Below are 16,309 nucleotides of genomic sequence, written 5' to 3'. Positions count from 1 at the left end.
GATATATTTTTTTATTAGTAATGCGTTCATGTGAATTCATATTACTAGGAAGCATTTCTCAAAAGGGAATCAATCACACTCTAGTAATAAATAAAGTACAATGTTTTTAAAAACACATAAACCGATTAAACCATAAAAAGAAAATACAAGATAACCATAAGATTCTTGATAACTAAAGTGAAATAAAAAAATATATGTAAATATAACCAAAATATTTGCTAATTATTGTAAGACGGGAGACACACTTAAATATAACCTAAAATATTTAGGAACTAATATGAGATGGGAAAAATAATGACGAGGTTTAGGAGAAGAGGGACAAGATGGAAGGTGTTAGGAAGAATATGGTTAATATATACCTAAGATATTATATATATATATATATATATTATATAATATAATATAAATTAAAATTTGTAATTCACTATATATTTATATATATATTAAGCTTAAGCATGAAACTCTTTTTTATTTATATAAAGACAGTTTTTATTAATACATAGACGTAAATATATAACTAAATTTATTAAACTTTTCTTTGATTTATATAAATAATTCTATTAGAGAGTCTTTACCCTTTTTTTTTTAAAACAAAAAACACTAGGAATTTAGTTAAAGCAAAATGTCTTAGTATTTATTAAGAGGGGATCCGGCATTCACTCCTTCATGTTCTCAATTGTCTTAGTATTGATGCCCATAAGTAATTTTGCCCTTATTTTTATTATTTAGTTAAATTTAATATATTATTTTTATAAACTAACATTATTTACTAACTAAAAAAATATATATAGTTATATATTATATAAAATATTTACAGATAATACAAACCGGAACAGAGATACACAAATTAAGTAGTTTAATGTCTCTTTTAGAGATTTATTAACTTGGCCAAATATCTTACTTCCTCCGTTCTTTTTTATCTGTCGTGAATAACCGAATCTCATATACCAATAAATTTAGTTATTTCACAAATTTTTATAAAAAATTTGTTTTTTTTCCAAAATTACCTCTAATTTATATCTTAATATTTCTCTCTCATATTTAATTTTTAAAAAAAAATTAAATAAAGTGTTAGGATAATTTTAGAAAAAAAATAATAAATGCTTCTTGATATTAAAAAATCACAGATAAAAAGGACGATGAAGGAGTATATTATAAATACTTAAAGAAAAAATCTAAAATTAAAAAAATAAAAATAAAAATTGAAATTGAGGGCACGTGCAAAAGGGTATCTATCATGTGGCACGTGTGAGCGTTGTACTTGGGCTTTTGTGTATAAAGATCATCGAGATCCACAACTCTCACGAAACCCTCTCTCCCTCTTTCGCCTTCTCTCTCGTCTCTCCCTTCTCGTCGCTCACTGCGGACCTCTCTCTCAGCCCGACCTCCAAAACCCTTCTCCAATGTCGGCGCTTTTCGATGATACATCCGAGGATGGCTCTTCTCCTACATCCGATGCCGCCTTGGATGCTGAGGTGGTGCCTTTATCGGTGCCGAGAGCTGAGGAACAGCGGCGGAGGTGGCCTGGTTGGCCGGGAGATTGCGTGTTCAGGCTCGTCGTTCCGGTACTGAAAGTGGGGGGTATCATCGGACGCAGGGGGGAGTCGATTAAGAAGCTCTGCGAGGAGACCCGTGCCCGTGTTCGGGTCCTTGAAGGCCCCGTTGGCTCTCCTGATCGTATCGTGAGCTTGCCTTTTCTTTTCCTAGTGTTTTTTTTCTTCTTCTTTTGTTGGAAGTCTTTTGCTTTCTTGCTTGTTTTTCTTTGAATTGGTTCCTGTTTTTCATCGTTGTGAGGCACTTTTAAGTTTAGAGGATCACAGGCTAAGCATCGATGGTGTTTTTCTTGTAAAATTGGAAGCTTGAAATGTGATTCAATTTCTTGTTATGTTTATTTATGCACTGTTTTGTTGGAGAATTTGAAGCTAGGTCTTCTTTAGGGTTTGCTTGGATTGAGGGGAAATTGAGGAAAATCAAAGTTAATTCTTGTCAATCATTTGCTCGTCCATGTTATTTTCTTCATATAACAATACACAAGAAAGTAACTTTTCTTGCTTTTCTTATCGTTTGCCTCAGCTGAAACCTGCCCTTAACTGTTCTGGTTCATTTTCCAATTGCGTTGGTCTTTTTAATTGTGGACTCGTTGAAGCTTGTGAATTGAGTTCCCCACTTTGCTTATGTGTTGTCATCAGATGATTTCATTTGTGTTGTAGCTAAGGGTTTCTTCACTTTAGATCTGGGATGCCATCAAACTTCATTTGGAGTTCCATGCATATTTGGGTCTTATTGTTGATATCATCTCTAATGAGTCTGAAAAATTTGTTACATGTTGGTAAATTTGCTTTTATTGGAACGTATGGCCCTTGAAGCATGTGGATTGAGTTTCCCACCTTTAGGTTGGTACCACATGGACAATCATATAGGTTAAATCTTCTTCGCTTCAGGTCATGGATACGACAAATTCTTTACTGTCTCATCCACATTTGGCGTATTGTTATTGACATAAGGTTTACTCTATTTTGAGACTCGCTTAGTGATTCTGTTTTTCCTTGTTGTACTGTTCTCCGTAAATGACAATGCTCTAAATTTTGATAATTGACTTTCCTTCTTTACTATGAGTTCATGTCACGTGAGTGGGATCTAGTTTAAAACTTCTTCATTTCTGTTCTTGGATAATGGTAATTTTCTTGTAGTAACATCATCTTCGTTGAGACTGAAAAAAACAGTCACATGGTTAGCAGTTTCTCTTGATTGTAATGTTGCATCTCCAATCTGTTTCCAATCATTCTTTTGCCATCTTGCCTATAATCCTTGTAGTTCCATATAAATGAATGTCTGGTAGTCATCATATCCTAGCTAAAGGAGTGTACAGATCATGCTTTTTTACTTGGATTGATGTTAAGTATTTCTATGTTCTGATTTTTAGGTTCTCATATCTGCAAAAGAAGAGCCAGATGAGGAAGTGTCTCCTGCAATGGATGCTGTAATAAGGGTTTTTAAGCGTGCCAATGGTATATCAGAGAATAATAGTGATGGCATAACTACACAATCTTCTGCATTCATTCGGTTACTGGTTCCATCAAGTCAAGCAATTAGTTTGATTGGAAAGCATGGTACCTTGATTAAGTCAATCCAGGAGAACTGTGGTGCATCAGTGCGGGTTCAGTCTGGAGGTATACATCCTAAGCTTTGTCAAGAGTATTATTGATTATTACACTTTCTGCTTGATTTCACAACTGGACCTGTATGGATAGTTTTGACCCTCGAACCAGTTTTAACTGACTGTAGTCACATGATGATGTTTCTGGTGTTGCTATTATCATCAATTGATCTTGAGGTATCTTAATGGCAATGGTAGTAATCTTTACATTTTTCATGTCAACTGGTACAAGTTATTGAAATAACCAAATACCAAACTTGTTGCGACTTCTCAACAGTAATATGGGTTGTCCCACTCCGTGTTGGTTGACCTGCATTTACTTTAGAAAGATTTACTTTCCTTGTGATTTTGAGAGCTGGTTGGTTAAAGGTCTCAGGTTCTAGCCATCTGCCCTTATTTCTTCCACTTGAACATGAACGGCTTTGTCATTGATACTTCCATCCACAAAAGTTTGCATTGTTTTTCTTTTAAAGGAAATATACATTTGTCTTTCCCAATGAATGATTTTGTCATAGTTACAAGTAGCCTTGCATGATCAAATATTTTGCCTGTAAACTGGCTTGAAATCTTCCCAGATGAGCTGCCACTTTATGCAACCATGGATGAAAGAGTTGTAGACATCCAGGGTGAATGTTTGAAGGTTCTCAAAGGATTAGAAGCTGTAATTGGGCACCTCCGGAAATTTCTGGTTGATCATAGCATAATTCCTTTGTTCGAGCAAAATGTAAGCTTTTCACGTACTCTGTAAGTTAAATTTTTTTCCCTTTGTGGTTGGTTGTTCTGCCTATTGGTTAATAATAATTGGTTTTTTAGCTCAAGAATCAAGTTTCTCAAGAGCGTGCTGTGAATGCTTGGGGTGACAATACACAGTCATTGACCCATAATGTACACCATGCTGGGATCAACAATGATTATCCTCACTCAATGAGATGGGATCCGGTACATACTGATCGGGAACCTCCACCGGACCTGCCTTATCATCCCCAAGATCCACATTATCAACGCAGTGGGCTGTCAATGTATGGTCCAGATCCTTCTCATAGTGGCTTGCGTTCCATGGGATTGGGCCGCTCTGCTGGTGCTGTAGTTGCTCAGGTTTGTTATATTTAGTATTACCCATTCTGGTACTCATAATTGACATATGTCTGTCTGTATTCCTTTTTTGGCATTCTTAATTTCTAATTTCCATTAAAATTTAATATTTAAAAGAATATTAACAGTCATAATTCAATTCTGAACTCTATTAAGAATTAGTGATAAGGGCCTTTGTATCTAATAGCCACATAATTGTCTAAGAGTTTGTTTTCTGTTCATGTGTCTGTTTTACTTTGTCAAATATTAATTTTCATTGTTCATGCAATTTGCATAGTTAAATACTTTTAGAAAAAGGAGAGGGACATATGACATATGCAAGTTGGGCGTAATGTTTTCCGAAAACACATTTATTGTGGAAGGTTCCTCAACATTCACATCTTCTTGAGACTTGCTAAACTGTACATTTGCTGCAGATTTTGTTGCTTGAAATTTAACTTGAGAGAATGTCACAATTTACTATCTGCCTCCTAAAACCTAGAACTGTGTTTGAATTGTTCCATTGTCCAGATTTCACACACCATGCAAATTCCTCTAACCTATGCGGAACACATTATTGGTGTCGACGGGCAAAATATAACATATATTCGTCGTGCAAGTGGAGCAGTCCTCTCAGTTAATGAAAGTGTGGGAATTCCAGATGAGATTACAGTTGAGATCAAGGGTACCTCAAGTCAAGTTCAGTCTGCTCAGAGGCTAATCCAGGTAAGTAAAGAAGACTTGTCACCATATCATGGAAAAACAAATATTCATACATGTTTGTCTTTCAGGAATTCATAGCTGGTCATAGAGAACAAGCAGCAAGCGGCGGCTACGCAAGCCATGACGCAAGATCCCGGCCATCAGCATATTCTCATCATTCTGAAGCCACCACTGCATATCATCCATCAGCATCAACATTAACTTATTCTCATCATGGCGAAAGCGCCGCATATCATCCATCGTCATCTTATCCAGGGCAATTGAACAGTGGATATGGTTCTTCCTCTAGATTTGGAGGATATGGTGGAGGTGGCTATAGGTATTGAAGTTCAAAGTGACGACACCGCCGTGTTGAGAGATTTTACTAACATCGAGTTCCTTCAATACTGTAATTTGCAAATCATCGATGGACCAATGAATTTCAGTTAGTTTGTTAGGTCAGTTATGTATACTTGTAAAAGGCAGCTGTTTGTGGTTTCTTTTTTTTTTGGGAAGCTTGTTAAATTTTTTCATAATTATCAGGCCATTTTCAGAATCAGAAAATTGAGTGTTTACTCATAATTCACAAAAAAAAAGGTACTATAAATGCTTCAGAGAAGTTGGTATTTTCCCCAATATTTTGTTTTGTGTAACATTATTTAACAATGCAGAGCACCTCAAGTGAGATTCACAAAATTATGGGATTAAAAATTTTCTTTATTTTCTCTTGATTTAGGGTATTTTTTAATAGTTGGACAATTATAACTCTTAGTCATATTTATTTAAATTTAGTTTAAATAAATTTGCAATAGGTATTATGTATTTCTTTTAATACGATGAACATAATATTCTTCTTCTTCTTCACTCTTCCTCTATGAACATTTATTCATAATTATTTATTATTTTTTAAGTAAACTTGTTAATTTAATAATTATTTTTTTTTTTAAAAAAAAATGCTTATTGGTTTCCAATCAGTTTACAACTGATCCTGGATTAGACCTTATATTTTTGAAATCTTGGTTCCTCAACCACACAACACAAATATAATCACTTCAGTATTATATTATAAAATTATAATTTCTCACTCGGTATTCATTGCTTACATTCATTTTGAAAATAAAACATAATAAATACCAAACGATATAACATTAGTTTTGATAATCTGATTCAGAAACCCATCTCAATATCCTTAGTTTGATATTAATAAGTCTTTGAAATTAAATTAAGGCAAAATTAAAACTTTTGATCAAAAGTCATCATATTAATTAACAAATTAGTTACTCTGCCCGATTTGCCATTTAAGATAAACAAACAATTAAACAAGCCTTGCATTAAGATGAATTGAAAAGAATCAATCTTCCCAAATTTAGCAAACAGTGTATCATAATCATGTTACTTCAAGAACATTTACATCATACAAAACTTTCCTAGAATTATTCACATCACAACCTCTATAAAGTCATTAATAATGTACATAAAAAAAACAAATAAAAATTAGAATCAGAAGAAAACAACATTTGTTAGAAGCTTCAAAAGACAAACAAATCAAAATTTGGTTAGTAAATAGCAAGAAAGTATTGAAATAATTTATCAAAAAGTAAAATGACATAAATAACTTCAAAAGAGGTCCACACTAGACACTAGAAGGATATCTAAAGTTGAAGATCAATTTTCATCACTTTGCTAAAAATGCAGGCTAAGGTAAAAAAAGCTAATACTTTTGTTACTGTAATTTCCAAAGACTGAATTTTTTTTTTGTGGTCAAGTTGAATAAAAATGAAAATTAATCATGCCGTATATGCATTTAAAAAAGTTCCCAACCAAATGAGTAAGTTAAAGGTGAAGCTCTAAAAATCATTACACTATTTGCAGTATGGAACTCAAGTTTAGGGGCCCTTTTATTTATTTATATGTTTGTTTAACAACTAATTCATATATCATATACTGACATACATAAAAGTATTTCTTCATTCTTAATCAACTAAGGAGGTAATCTTGCCCAGACTGAAAACTTCAACTAGGAATTGATCTGGACGAACTATACTGCTTCAAACTCAAAACATTATCAGAATGGATCTGTACAAAATTGTTCCATCTTGGCCACAGTTGTAATTGATTTCCATAAATCCAAACTACCCTGCCAAATTTACCCAACATACAAGTCAGAAATTTATCCTTCAATTCGTACTCGAAGCACCAAATGACCAAAACTTAAACGAATAAAAAGCAGGCAAATGCATATGAGCCTCAAGCTTCCAGCATTCTGCAAATAAATGACACAACTTGCTGAGCAGTGCGTTAATAGTTTGGTGTATGGGGAGAGAGCTTGTCAGACTGAACTGTGGGGTTTCTATCCAGAAATACTGCACTACGGCCTATTTGATATTTTTTACCCCAAATGACTGAATAACTGAAATACCATAAAACAGGAAAGTTTAACATGAGTAATTTCCTACTCGAGAGCCAAAGTTGGTATCCTTCAATATCACTTTGTTACTATTCTTGGCTGTAGGATCTTTCTCTTCAATCATCTACGCATCGGATAAAGACATATCAATGAAATCTAAGTCTTCTGGTTCAAATCTATAACATAAAGATAGCCATACTAAACATGAAGGTCCTGACGCACCACACTCTGAGCAGGGAGAGCCCCAAGTAATATTTACGAGCTGAAACTAACATCACATGGACTAAGAAAAAGAATTGATGTACCTCAGACCTCAGTAATATATGCCTGATCCACCACCACCCATGTGCCTGCTACCACTGAAGCTATGACCAGGGTATGAGGCGGGGTAAGAGCTACCAGCTGCCTGCTAAGCAAAACAAAGTAAATAAATTTTTTTTTTTTTTAAAAAAAGTTTCAAATGGTTGTGCCTTCAAAGCAGTTGCCACTTGCCAAAGCTTACATCATGATCACGGGGAAGGTGACTACTAAAGCCTGTTGAGTGCATTCCACTAGCACCAATGCCGCTTGCAGAAACTAGGAAAAAAGGAAATACAAAATCAACATAGAGCATGTTTAGAGGTAAATGACATGCAACCCACGAGGAACAATTTAACATACCTCTACCATAGCTCATTCCCTGGTGTCTACCAGATAACACATGAGGATCGTGACCAGAAAAAGAAGCATGGCTGCTACCATATCTGGCATCAGACTGACCAAACCTGCACAAGCATGTTGAAGGTAACTTATATAAATTTTGTAATGAAAAGACAGATCACTACAAGCATTATGATACTGAACAACACGGACCTTTCAGCGTTAGCATTCTCATAACGAGCAACACGAGCACCAGCTCCATAATCTAAACGAGGCCTTGTGTGGCGCATGCTTGCATCAAAATAGGGAGGAGGGGCATAATCCTAAGGAAGAAGGAAATACTCATGAGACAAGGATTTGGAGAGAACATAAAACAAGAGAAACTACTCAATAAAATTGAGGGCAAAGTAATGCTCACAGGTGCTAAATATGGACGCTTAGATCCAGAAATAGGAACATAATCATGACTATCTCCCCTGTATGCAACACTAGGCCTTTCAGGTAGTTGTCCATATACATCGCCAGCATATGGTCTGTTGCCCATGACGCGAGGAGCACCACGTGGCACTATATCAGAATAACCTGATCCATGGGAAGAATAATCCTCCCTGTATGATGCTCTAGACCCATAGTCAACAGAAGCTATATTTCGAGGATTGAGCTCACCATGCCTATGATACTCTCGGTTCAAACTGTTATCAGGAACTGAGGCAAAATTGCACAAGCAAACCATGAGCCTTTTCATACATATGATTTCCACATGACAGTGAAACAGAAAAGAGATACATACCCAAAGGCCTCCTTTCATACGAACTCATAGGTGGAGCCATATTCAGTTGTCGAACATGAAAACCGAAATGCCTCTGCGATCCATGTCCTCTAGTAGGCACATCAAGAAACCTCTGCGGTCTGCTTGGATGCTGTGTGATTATATGAGCTGGGCGGTGATCCCAGGATGCATGAGCACGGCCTCGAAGGTCACCTTGGCTAGACCAAAAATCCCTTTGAGAACCAGTATTCACTCTCTCTTTTTTCACTGGCCTAGACAACCTAGCCCGGACTTTTTTCTGGAAAAAGAAATAATGACAGATAAGCATGTCCACATGAAAAGTAAGTCCAAAGCTAATGTGCAGCAGGACTACAATATAATACTCTAGGTGAAAATAGCTGACCTTGTTTTGACCTTCAACAAGTTCTTGTCCGTTGATACCCAGAACACATTTCACCGCATTGTCATGAGTATCAAAAGTGACAAACCCAAAATCCCGTCTCCTCGCACCAGGCATATTACGAGCAAGATCAACCTTTTTAATTTCACCAAATTCTTTGACATACCCCTTCAAATGATCCTCATCCCATCCAGCAGGTATACCATCAACAAAAACAGTCTTAACCTGGTTGGGAAAAAATGACACGGTAACCAGGAAACAGGACTATATAAGCTCTCATTACCACAGAATAATTCTTAAAATATATACGATGCATATAAGCATGATCAAAAAACAGGAATGAGAGCTGATCACTAAAGAGCAGAATCCATTAAATCCAGCCTTCTCAAAACCTGGTCCCTCACAGCTTAAAGCAAACAATGACCAGATCCAGTCGATGACCAAATTAAAGCAACCAAATCAATGCATGACTCAAAAACAGAAAGCATTCAGAAAAATGCTTCAACAAACCTGCGCCATGACTTCATCATCTGGTTCAAGAAAGGATTCTGCAAATGTAATTTTGGCTGGACGTGCAGTCCCAAACCTAGCACCACTCTTCTGCAACTGCCTATAAGCATATATAGCTTCCTTACGTGAAGTGAACTCTAAGAAAGCAAAGCCACGATTCATCCCAGCATTGTTAACATCTTCTAAAAGATTCAAATCTTCAAAACTCTCAATTCCATAACTCTTCAATGTATCCTTGAGCTGAATAACAATCAAAAGCAGGATTGGTTACTAATATAGAAGGAATACAAGAATTTCTTGCTAAGGATATAAACTATGAAGCAAACAGCCAAGCTTACATGTTCCTTTGTCCACGTTCTATGAATGTTGCCCAAGAATAATGTGTCACTGTCTTTGCTTGGGGCAACACCACATCGTTTTCCATTTACCTAGATCAAACAATTACCATTGAGTCATAGAATATTGATAGTGAAACTGGATTACAGATTCAACAAAAAATTATTCCAAAGTGACAGTCATACTATTGGATTCTTAAGCTCCAAAACTGCTCGTTTTGCTTGCTCTGCAGTTTCAAAACGCAGGAATGCAAATCCTTTATTCTTCTTGGTAAGGTGATTTCTCATCAACCTCACCTCCACAAGGTTGCCAACTGCTCCAAAGACTTTCTTAAGATCATCCTCAGTTGCATCTTTGTCTAGACCACCCACAAAGACCTCAAACTCCTTCTGCTTGCGATGCTCTTTATGTTGCTCTCCCAATTCCTTAGAATCCATGTTTCCTTTCTCATTCTCAGCATCCTCTCCATTATCCTTCACCTCCTCTTCAATCTCCTCTCCCATCTCCCCTTCCATTTCATCTACCATCTCTTCATCGACACTCTCCCAATCAGCCTCTTCATCACCTTCCTCAACATGCTCCTCTTGTCCTGCTTCATCTTCAATTTCCTTCTCCTCATACTCGGCAACGACTTCTTCATTTTCTGGTTCTTTATCCTCATGCAAATACTCTTTATCTGCATATAAAACATGAGTAAGCATAATGCACTCCGCCATCCGTCAGGAACACGTACTACATCTAAACAAGGAGAGCTAAAAGCAGATGATTTGTCATTCTTCAAGGATCACATTCGACAAAGAAAACGACATATTGCTTCCAACAAAAAACAGACCTGTCGCACTTCCAACAAAACAAATGAACATGTCTCGCATCTGACAAAATAAATAACCACACACAGACTAAAGTGAATATGAGCAAAACAAACACATGCAATCCATCAGAAGGACTGCCAAAGATCACAAACACATAAACGACAGAGAATACTCAAACCCGGGAAGAAAATTTAGCTCATCGAGAGTATAAAAATTCATATGCTGAAACACTAGACAGAACTAGAACAAGATAATCAACATACTCAAGTAACAATATATATCCCTGCTTTCAGAAGGCAAAGAAGTGGAGTACCATCAAATGAAAAACAAAACCGAATCATAAAAACCTAAAAAAGTAAGATCTTCATACTATCCAAAGACGGCAAGACCATTCAAACAGATAATGTGCATAGTCATTGAAAGATTAGAGATTAGTGACAACAGGAAAGGACCAATTTAACTACCGACAGCAACAACAGATCGATTACCATGAGAGAACGCCACCAAATTTCATATTTTTGATCAAGTGATAGAATTATACTCAATCAACAGGAACTAGAATCACAGAAAGACTAAACCTACTAATCCTAAAACATTCAACAAATTAAAACAAACAACAGAATCAAAGAAACAATTTTTCTCAAGATATACATACAAGAACCTCAATCCAAAAAACAAGCATTACCCAAAACAAAAAAATGAAAAAAAGATCTAAACCTTCAAAAGAATGAACATGAACAGCTTCAATCGCCTCACCGACCTCCTCCTGCTTCTCCTCCACAACATCATCCTCCAGAACCTCTTTGTGAGCATCAACGACAGGTTCCTCGACCTTAACCTCCTCTTTCACAACTCCACGGCGAGCAAAGGGCCTGGGGCCCGGAACAACAATCTTCTTCTTCCTTCCCATCACCTCAAATTCTCGCAAGGAGCCTCGATGATGGCGACCTCCACCGCTTTTCAGAGAAAATCCCTCAATCCAACAACTGAGAAAAGCACAGGAACCCTAGAAAATCTCCAAAATGTTTCCTATTTATAAGAAAACATAAGACGGCAGGGGTACTTTCGGAAATCAAATCCACATCGAAGTATGTTCTTTACTTTAATATTTTTTGAATAATCCTCTTTTTTTTTTTTAATTTTTAATTTTTTATTATTATGTAATTATTATATTTCTAGTCATTTAGACCATGATAAGAATGGATATTTTTAATGAATATTGGGGGAAAAAAATAATGCCAAAAATAGTTCAAGGGTAGTCATGGAAAAATCAGTGGAGAGTTGCTAAGTCACTTCCGAGTAACTTCAAATTTTTACCGTTATTTTTATATTATTTTTTTCATAGTATTTAATTTAATTAATTTTTTTTTATTTATTTTACAAAAGTCACAAGCGCCGCCTCCGCCTCCACAAACATATCCCGTCCCAATAAAAAAAAAATGTCAAAAGACAAACATATATAGTGGTGCACCAATTATAGTGGCTTAAAAACTATTAACTCTATGAGATACCCAGAAGATTTTATAATATTACTATAGTTTTATATACAGTGTCTGTAGTATATACACATTATTATAATAGTTTATCAACTCAAAAATTCAATATTGGATCTATTATTCATCATTTTCATAACATTCCACTGAATTAAATTACATATTCACTGCATTTTAACCAATTATTATTTTTACAAATTTTTGTAAAGAATCAAAGAGCCTATAAGAGTGTAAACAAATAATTATAAATTCAAAATTTTTTATAAAAAAATTACTCCTTAGAAAAATCTATCTTTATTAGCTCTTAATATCTGGTCCCAGTCTGTGCATCAACAATAAATAAAAGAAAAAAAAAAGAAACAAGTGATCAAAGATTGCCTTTGAATTGATATTAGTATCTGGAATCACAAAGATGCAACAATGGAGATTGAAGCTTTTCTCTTCAATGTCTACATGATAAACAATTGCTAGAACTATCTACAATGGAGATGGAAAAGCAGTTCATGTACAACATTGCCTGCTAAGTTCAAACACCAATTATCAATCAATTCACAGATATAACACATGTTAATACAACTACTGCTGGTTCATCAGTTGCTAGTTTCATCGGTTTTGAAATTTTCGGTGCAGAGTGGTGAGTTGTTTAGTGTTGTAATCAGTGTGGACTGATATGGTGAGAGAAGCATCCGGGGATCTGATTCGAGACTCAACAGCTTTGATCAGTGAGGCAGCAGTCGTCGGAGGAAGAATACCAGCACGTACAGATAATGCAGTTGCATGAACTTGAGGATTTGGACCTGATATATTTCCCGACGATGTGGCTAGAGATTGTGCGCCTGAATGAATTGCTGGTTCAGGTTGGTGAGCGGCTATTGATTGAGTGAAAGCAGCTGAATTGTAAGGAGAATCTCGGGATGATCCAATTGGAGTAGTTACAAGTGTGCAAGGACTTTTCAGAGGGCTTGATTCAGTAACTGGTGCCAAAGGAAAGTGAAAAGAAGATAAATTAGATATAAGTTTGCCACTGAATGAATATGATTTTGCAGAATAAATGCAATTTATGTATTGGTATCAAGCTCAATTAGAAGGATAAACCAATAAAAACCACTGCTCATTGTGAATTCAGTGTCACATATAACCAATTTTGGTAAAATCTCATGGGACTCATAATCAGTTGCTCTATGATATAATACTTGACAGATTACTTCCAGTAAACTTTCAGTTTATTAATAGAAAATGATAAAAAGTTTTTATAAACATAGTATATGCTTTTCATAGTGTAATTACAATGATCAAAGTCTCAAAAGCAGTATCTAAATAAGATATTTTCTTACCCTAAAAATTATAGTAGGACAGAAGTAATCATTGTCACAACCTGAACAAGTACCTGGTACACTTACTTTGGCAGGCATACAAAGTGCAGCTGGAAGTGCCGGAATAGCCACCACCTCTGTTTCACTCAGCCCGGGATGGATTGTTTTGCTCTCGTTTACTTAAGATATCGATTGGGCAGGGTCTAACTCCTGCAAATTTGGAAGGACAGATATCATTAGAGGTGAGCTATGCAAAGGTATATTTGAACCGGATTGAAACTCAATATCATGGAAGATATATATATATATATATATATTGTTTCTGCAAGATCAAGAGAATTTTGCTTGAATGGAAGGTATTCGTGAAAGAATTAGTACCTGCCATAGATAGATCCCCGAGTAGACTTCATACTAACCCTAAATATCAAACAAAACTTTAGTTTGTATTCTTATTTACTTCTTTACTAATTCCACTTACATGATGTGAAGCTTCAGACATTGTAAATTTCGTCTGACACAGCCCCTTCTTGTGCATATCTAAGGGCTTCATAACATAACTGGTTGTACAAAACAGTTATTGAGTCTCAAAGAATACCTTGCATTTCTGAACATCCACCAGTGTCCACTCCGGTACACACGGCACTTGCCTCTGGTAAGGCCAAAGATTTTCTGGTACTAATATCTGACTGAAGATGGACCAAATTCTTTGAAGTTCCTAAGGCAAAATTATGCTCCTTAACAAACCTTGTCACAACCCAATTTGCTGAAGTTAGTTTCTTTACAGCAATCATCACCTTACAGCCTATCCTTGTAATCGCCGTGGGACGCCTAACTTTCCCCTCATTGACAATGTCCTTTGTAATGCGCACTTCCCGGAAACCTTCTTTTGAACAAACAATCTGTCGAGAAATAATTGAATTATCACATCTTGACCTGCAATACTTGCTTACACGAGTACAGAAACCCATTATGCATAGCATAAATACTGTAAAATGTCCTCACAGCCTCTTCAGATTCAAATGCCATATCCCAAATCATGTCTTTTTCAGAGATCAGTGATTTTACTTTCGAATCATTGCCTTCACATGTTACCATCAATTCAACCTTTTTCTGTTATGTTCCTTTGTGAATCTGGTTATGACCCACTTTTTACAACCCACCCGAGTAACTGCTCGTTGCTGCTGTCTATGCTCACCATATACATCCTTCTTGACACGAACCTCACGAAAACCTTCTTTCGAACATACAAATCGTCTTGATTCAACAGAGTTATCGTGCCTCGATCGAGAGTACTTGCTAATATGTGTGTGGAAACCTATACGTCTAGTGTATGCACTATAGAATGTCCTCGCAGCTTCTTCGAAATCAAATTCAATCCCTTCACAAGGTTCTAATATTTCATCACTTTCAGATGCAATTAACTCCCTTCCATTAGAAACAACAAGCTTTTTATTAATGTCATGAGTAGAAGGATCAACTTCCATGGACACCATGCAAGCTTCTAGTTTATGATCTTTAACGCCAAAAGGCAATTGACTTTGTTCCTTTTCCATGTTAATCTAAATGCAAAGAAGAAGAGAAGTCACCATTTTCCTAAACTAAATCAGAACATTGTAATGAAATAAATTTACAAGGTTAGCCAGTGCATGCATGTAAATCCAAGAATCGAGAGCAGTAATATAGTTATATAGTGCAAATATAAACTAGATTTACATGACCTAACACACTTGAATGTTAGAATAAGTTCAAAAAAAATTTACATTTCTATTGAGTCTGGAGTAAAAACACCAAAATGCCATCAAAACCATGTTCCACCATCAATTAATAGCATAAATGAGCAAAGGTATATTTAAGAAAAAGACAGAAATAATAACTCAAGCTCATGAAACCAAAATCTATATTGGCCATGTTTTCCAACTCTCTTCCTACAACCAATAAGGAAGAAAAAACTCATCTTCTTGATTCCACCAAAATAAACAAATAAACAAAGTTTGGAGTCATTATCACTATTGTAAATCAATCCATTATCCAACTTTTTACTTTTTAATAATAGACGAAACGTCTTTTTTATATGAATATAAACCGTACCGAATAGTACTGGAATCCGAATATACAGTGTATATACTGTATAAAAATAATATAAAAATCCCGAATAAACAGTTTACAAACAGTATGATAAACAGTAAAATTTGAACCCAACCTTTACTTTCGAAGTAACACAAACAACACAGAAAAAAGAAAAAAAAACCCAAGAAATCCAAAAAGGCATCATCACCACATCTCAAAACTTCAAACTTTATGCAGCAAGGAAGAGCAAACAATCTCAAACTGAAACAAAAAGTAAAAGTAAAAAAACTGATGATCAAAGAGCTTCAAAACACAATCAAACCTTTGGTTTAAATCCTCAGAATCAACAATGAAACCAATTCCAGAGCCAGAGAGATCCATCACCATTCACCTCCGAAAGAGGATTCAAAGTGCGAGACCCCATGGATTCTAGCGCTCTAATCCACAGATATAGAGAGATATAGAAAGCGAAATAGACGGTGGAGATTCGCTCAAAACTCATATCTCAATAAAAGAATGGATCGACGGTTACCGTTTGATTAACGGTCAAGATCAGCAAGATGAATCTTAACCGTCCGTTGGTGAGACTGGGCCAGTGACCACCTTGATATTTATTATATATGTGCATTAATT

At 35.7% G+C, this 16,309-nt stretch overlaps 4 protein-coding genes across 7 annotated transcripts; 1 reads left to right on the top strand and 3 right to left on the bottom strand.

The window, feature by feature from the left end:
• The first annotated feature begins 1,294 nt into the window (after positions 1–1,294).
• LOC120263754 (RNA-binding KH domain-containing protein PEPPER-like) lies at positions 1,295–5,439 on the top strand. The gene is made up of 6 exons (XM_039271732.1): positions 1,295–1,682; positions 2,924–3,170; positions 3,733–3,881; positions 3,971–4,252; positions 4,760–4,954; positions 5,020–5,439. Exons 1-6 carry the CDS (start codon positions 1,404–1,406, stop codon positions 5,275–5,277), a joined length of 1,410 nt encoding a protein of 469 aa, XP_039127666.1. The 5' UTR covers positions 1,295–1,403; the 3' UTR covers positions 5,278–5,439.
• A 1,365-nt stretch (positions 5,440–6,804) lies between these two features.
• On the bottom strand, positions 6,805–11,804 carry LOC120260923. Of its 4 annotated transcripts, none has more exons than XM_039268516.1 (12): positions 11,521–11,804; positions 10,177–10,667; positions 9,994–10,083; positions 9,656–9,895; positions 9,149–9,370; positions 8,767–9,043; positions 8,395–8,681; positions 8,190–8,299; positions 7,998–8,101; positions 7,840–7,913; positions 7,643–7,746; positions 6,805–7,067 (listed from the first exon to the last, which is right to left on the bottom strand). In XM_039268516.1, exons 1-11 carry the CDS (start codon positions 11,711–11,713, stop codon positions 7,651–7,653), a joined length of 2,184 nt encoding a protein of 727 aa, XP_039124450.1. In that variant the 5' UTR covers positions 11,714–11,804; the 3' UTR covers positions 6,805–7,067; positions 7,643–7,650. The 4 variants fall into 4 exon arrangements, with proteins under 4 accessions (XP_039124450.1, XP_039124458.1, XP_039124466.1 ...); XM_039268524.1 differs by having other exon boundaries at positions 7,650–7,746; XM_039268532.1 differs by having other exon boundaries at positions 7,643–7,743.
• A 1,922-nt stretch (positions 11,805–13,726) lies between these two features.
• Positions 13,727–14,599, bottom strand: LOC120258738 (protein FAR1-RELATED SEQUENCE 5-like). The gene is made up of 2 exons (XM_039266197.1): positions 14,205–14,599; positions 13,727–14,026 (listed from the first exon to the last, which is right to left on the bottom strand). The coding sequence occupies exons 1-2, from the start codon at positions 14,587–14,589 to the stop codon at positions 14,016–14,018; spliced, it is 396 nt and encodes a 131-aa protein (XP_039122131.1). The 5' UTR covers positions 14,590–14,599; the 3' UTR covers positions 13,727–14,015.
• An 86-nt stretch (positions 14,600–14,685) lies between these two features.
• LOC120258649 (protein FAR1-RELATED SEQUENCE 5-like) lies at positions 14,686–15,505 on the bottom strand. The gene has a single exon (XM_039266129.1). The coding sequence runs from the start codon at positions 15,160–15,162 to the stop codon at positions 14,704–14,706; it is 459 nt and encodes a 152-aa protein (XP_039122063.1). The 5' UTR covers positions 15,163–15,505; the 3' UTR covers positions 14,686–14,703.
• Between the last annotated feature and the right edge of the window lie 804 nt (positions 15,506–16,309).

The sequence above is a fragment of the Dioscorea cayenensis genome, chromosome 1, assembly GCF_009730915.1.
Source record: "Dioscorea cayenensis subsp. rotundata cultivar TDr96_F1 chromosome 1, TDr96_F1_v2_PseudoChromosome.rev07_lg8_w22 25.fasta, whole genome shotgun sequence".
NCBI classification, from domain to species: Eukaryota; Viridiplantae; Streptophyta; class Magnoliopsida; order Dioscoreales; family Dioscoreaceae; genus Dioscorea; species Dioscorea cayenensis.
Note: the sequence above shows the minus strand (reverse complement) of the source record. Positions and strands in the feature narration are given on the sequence as shown.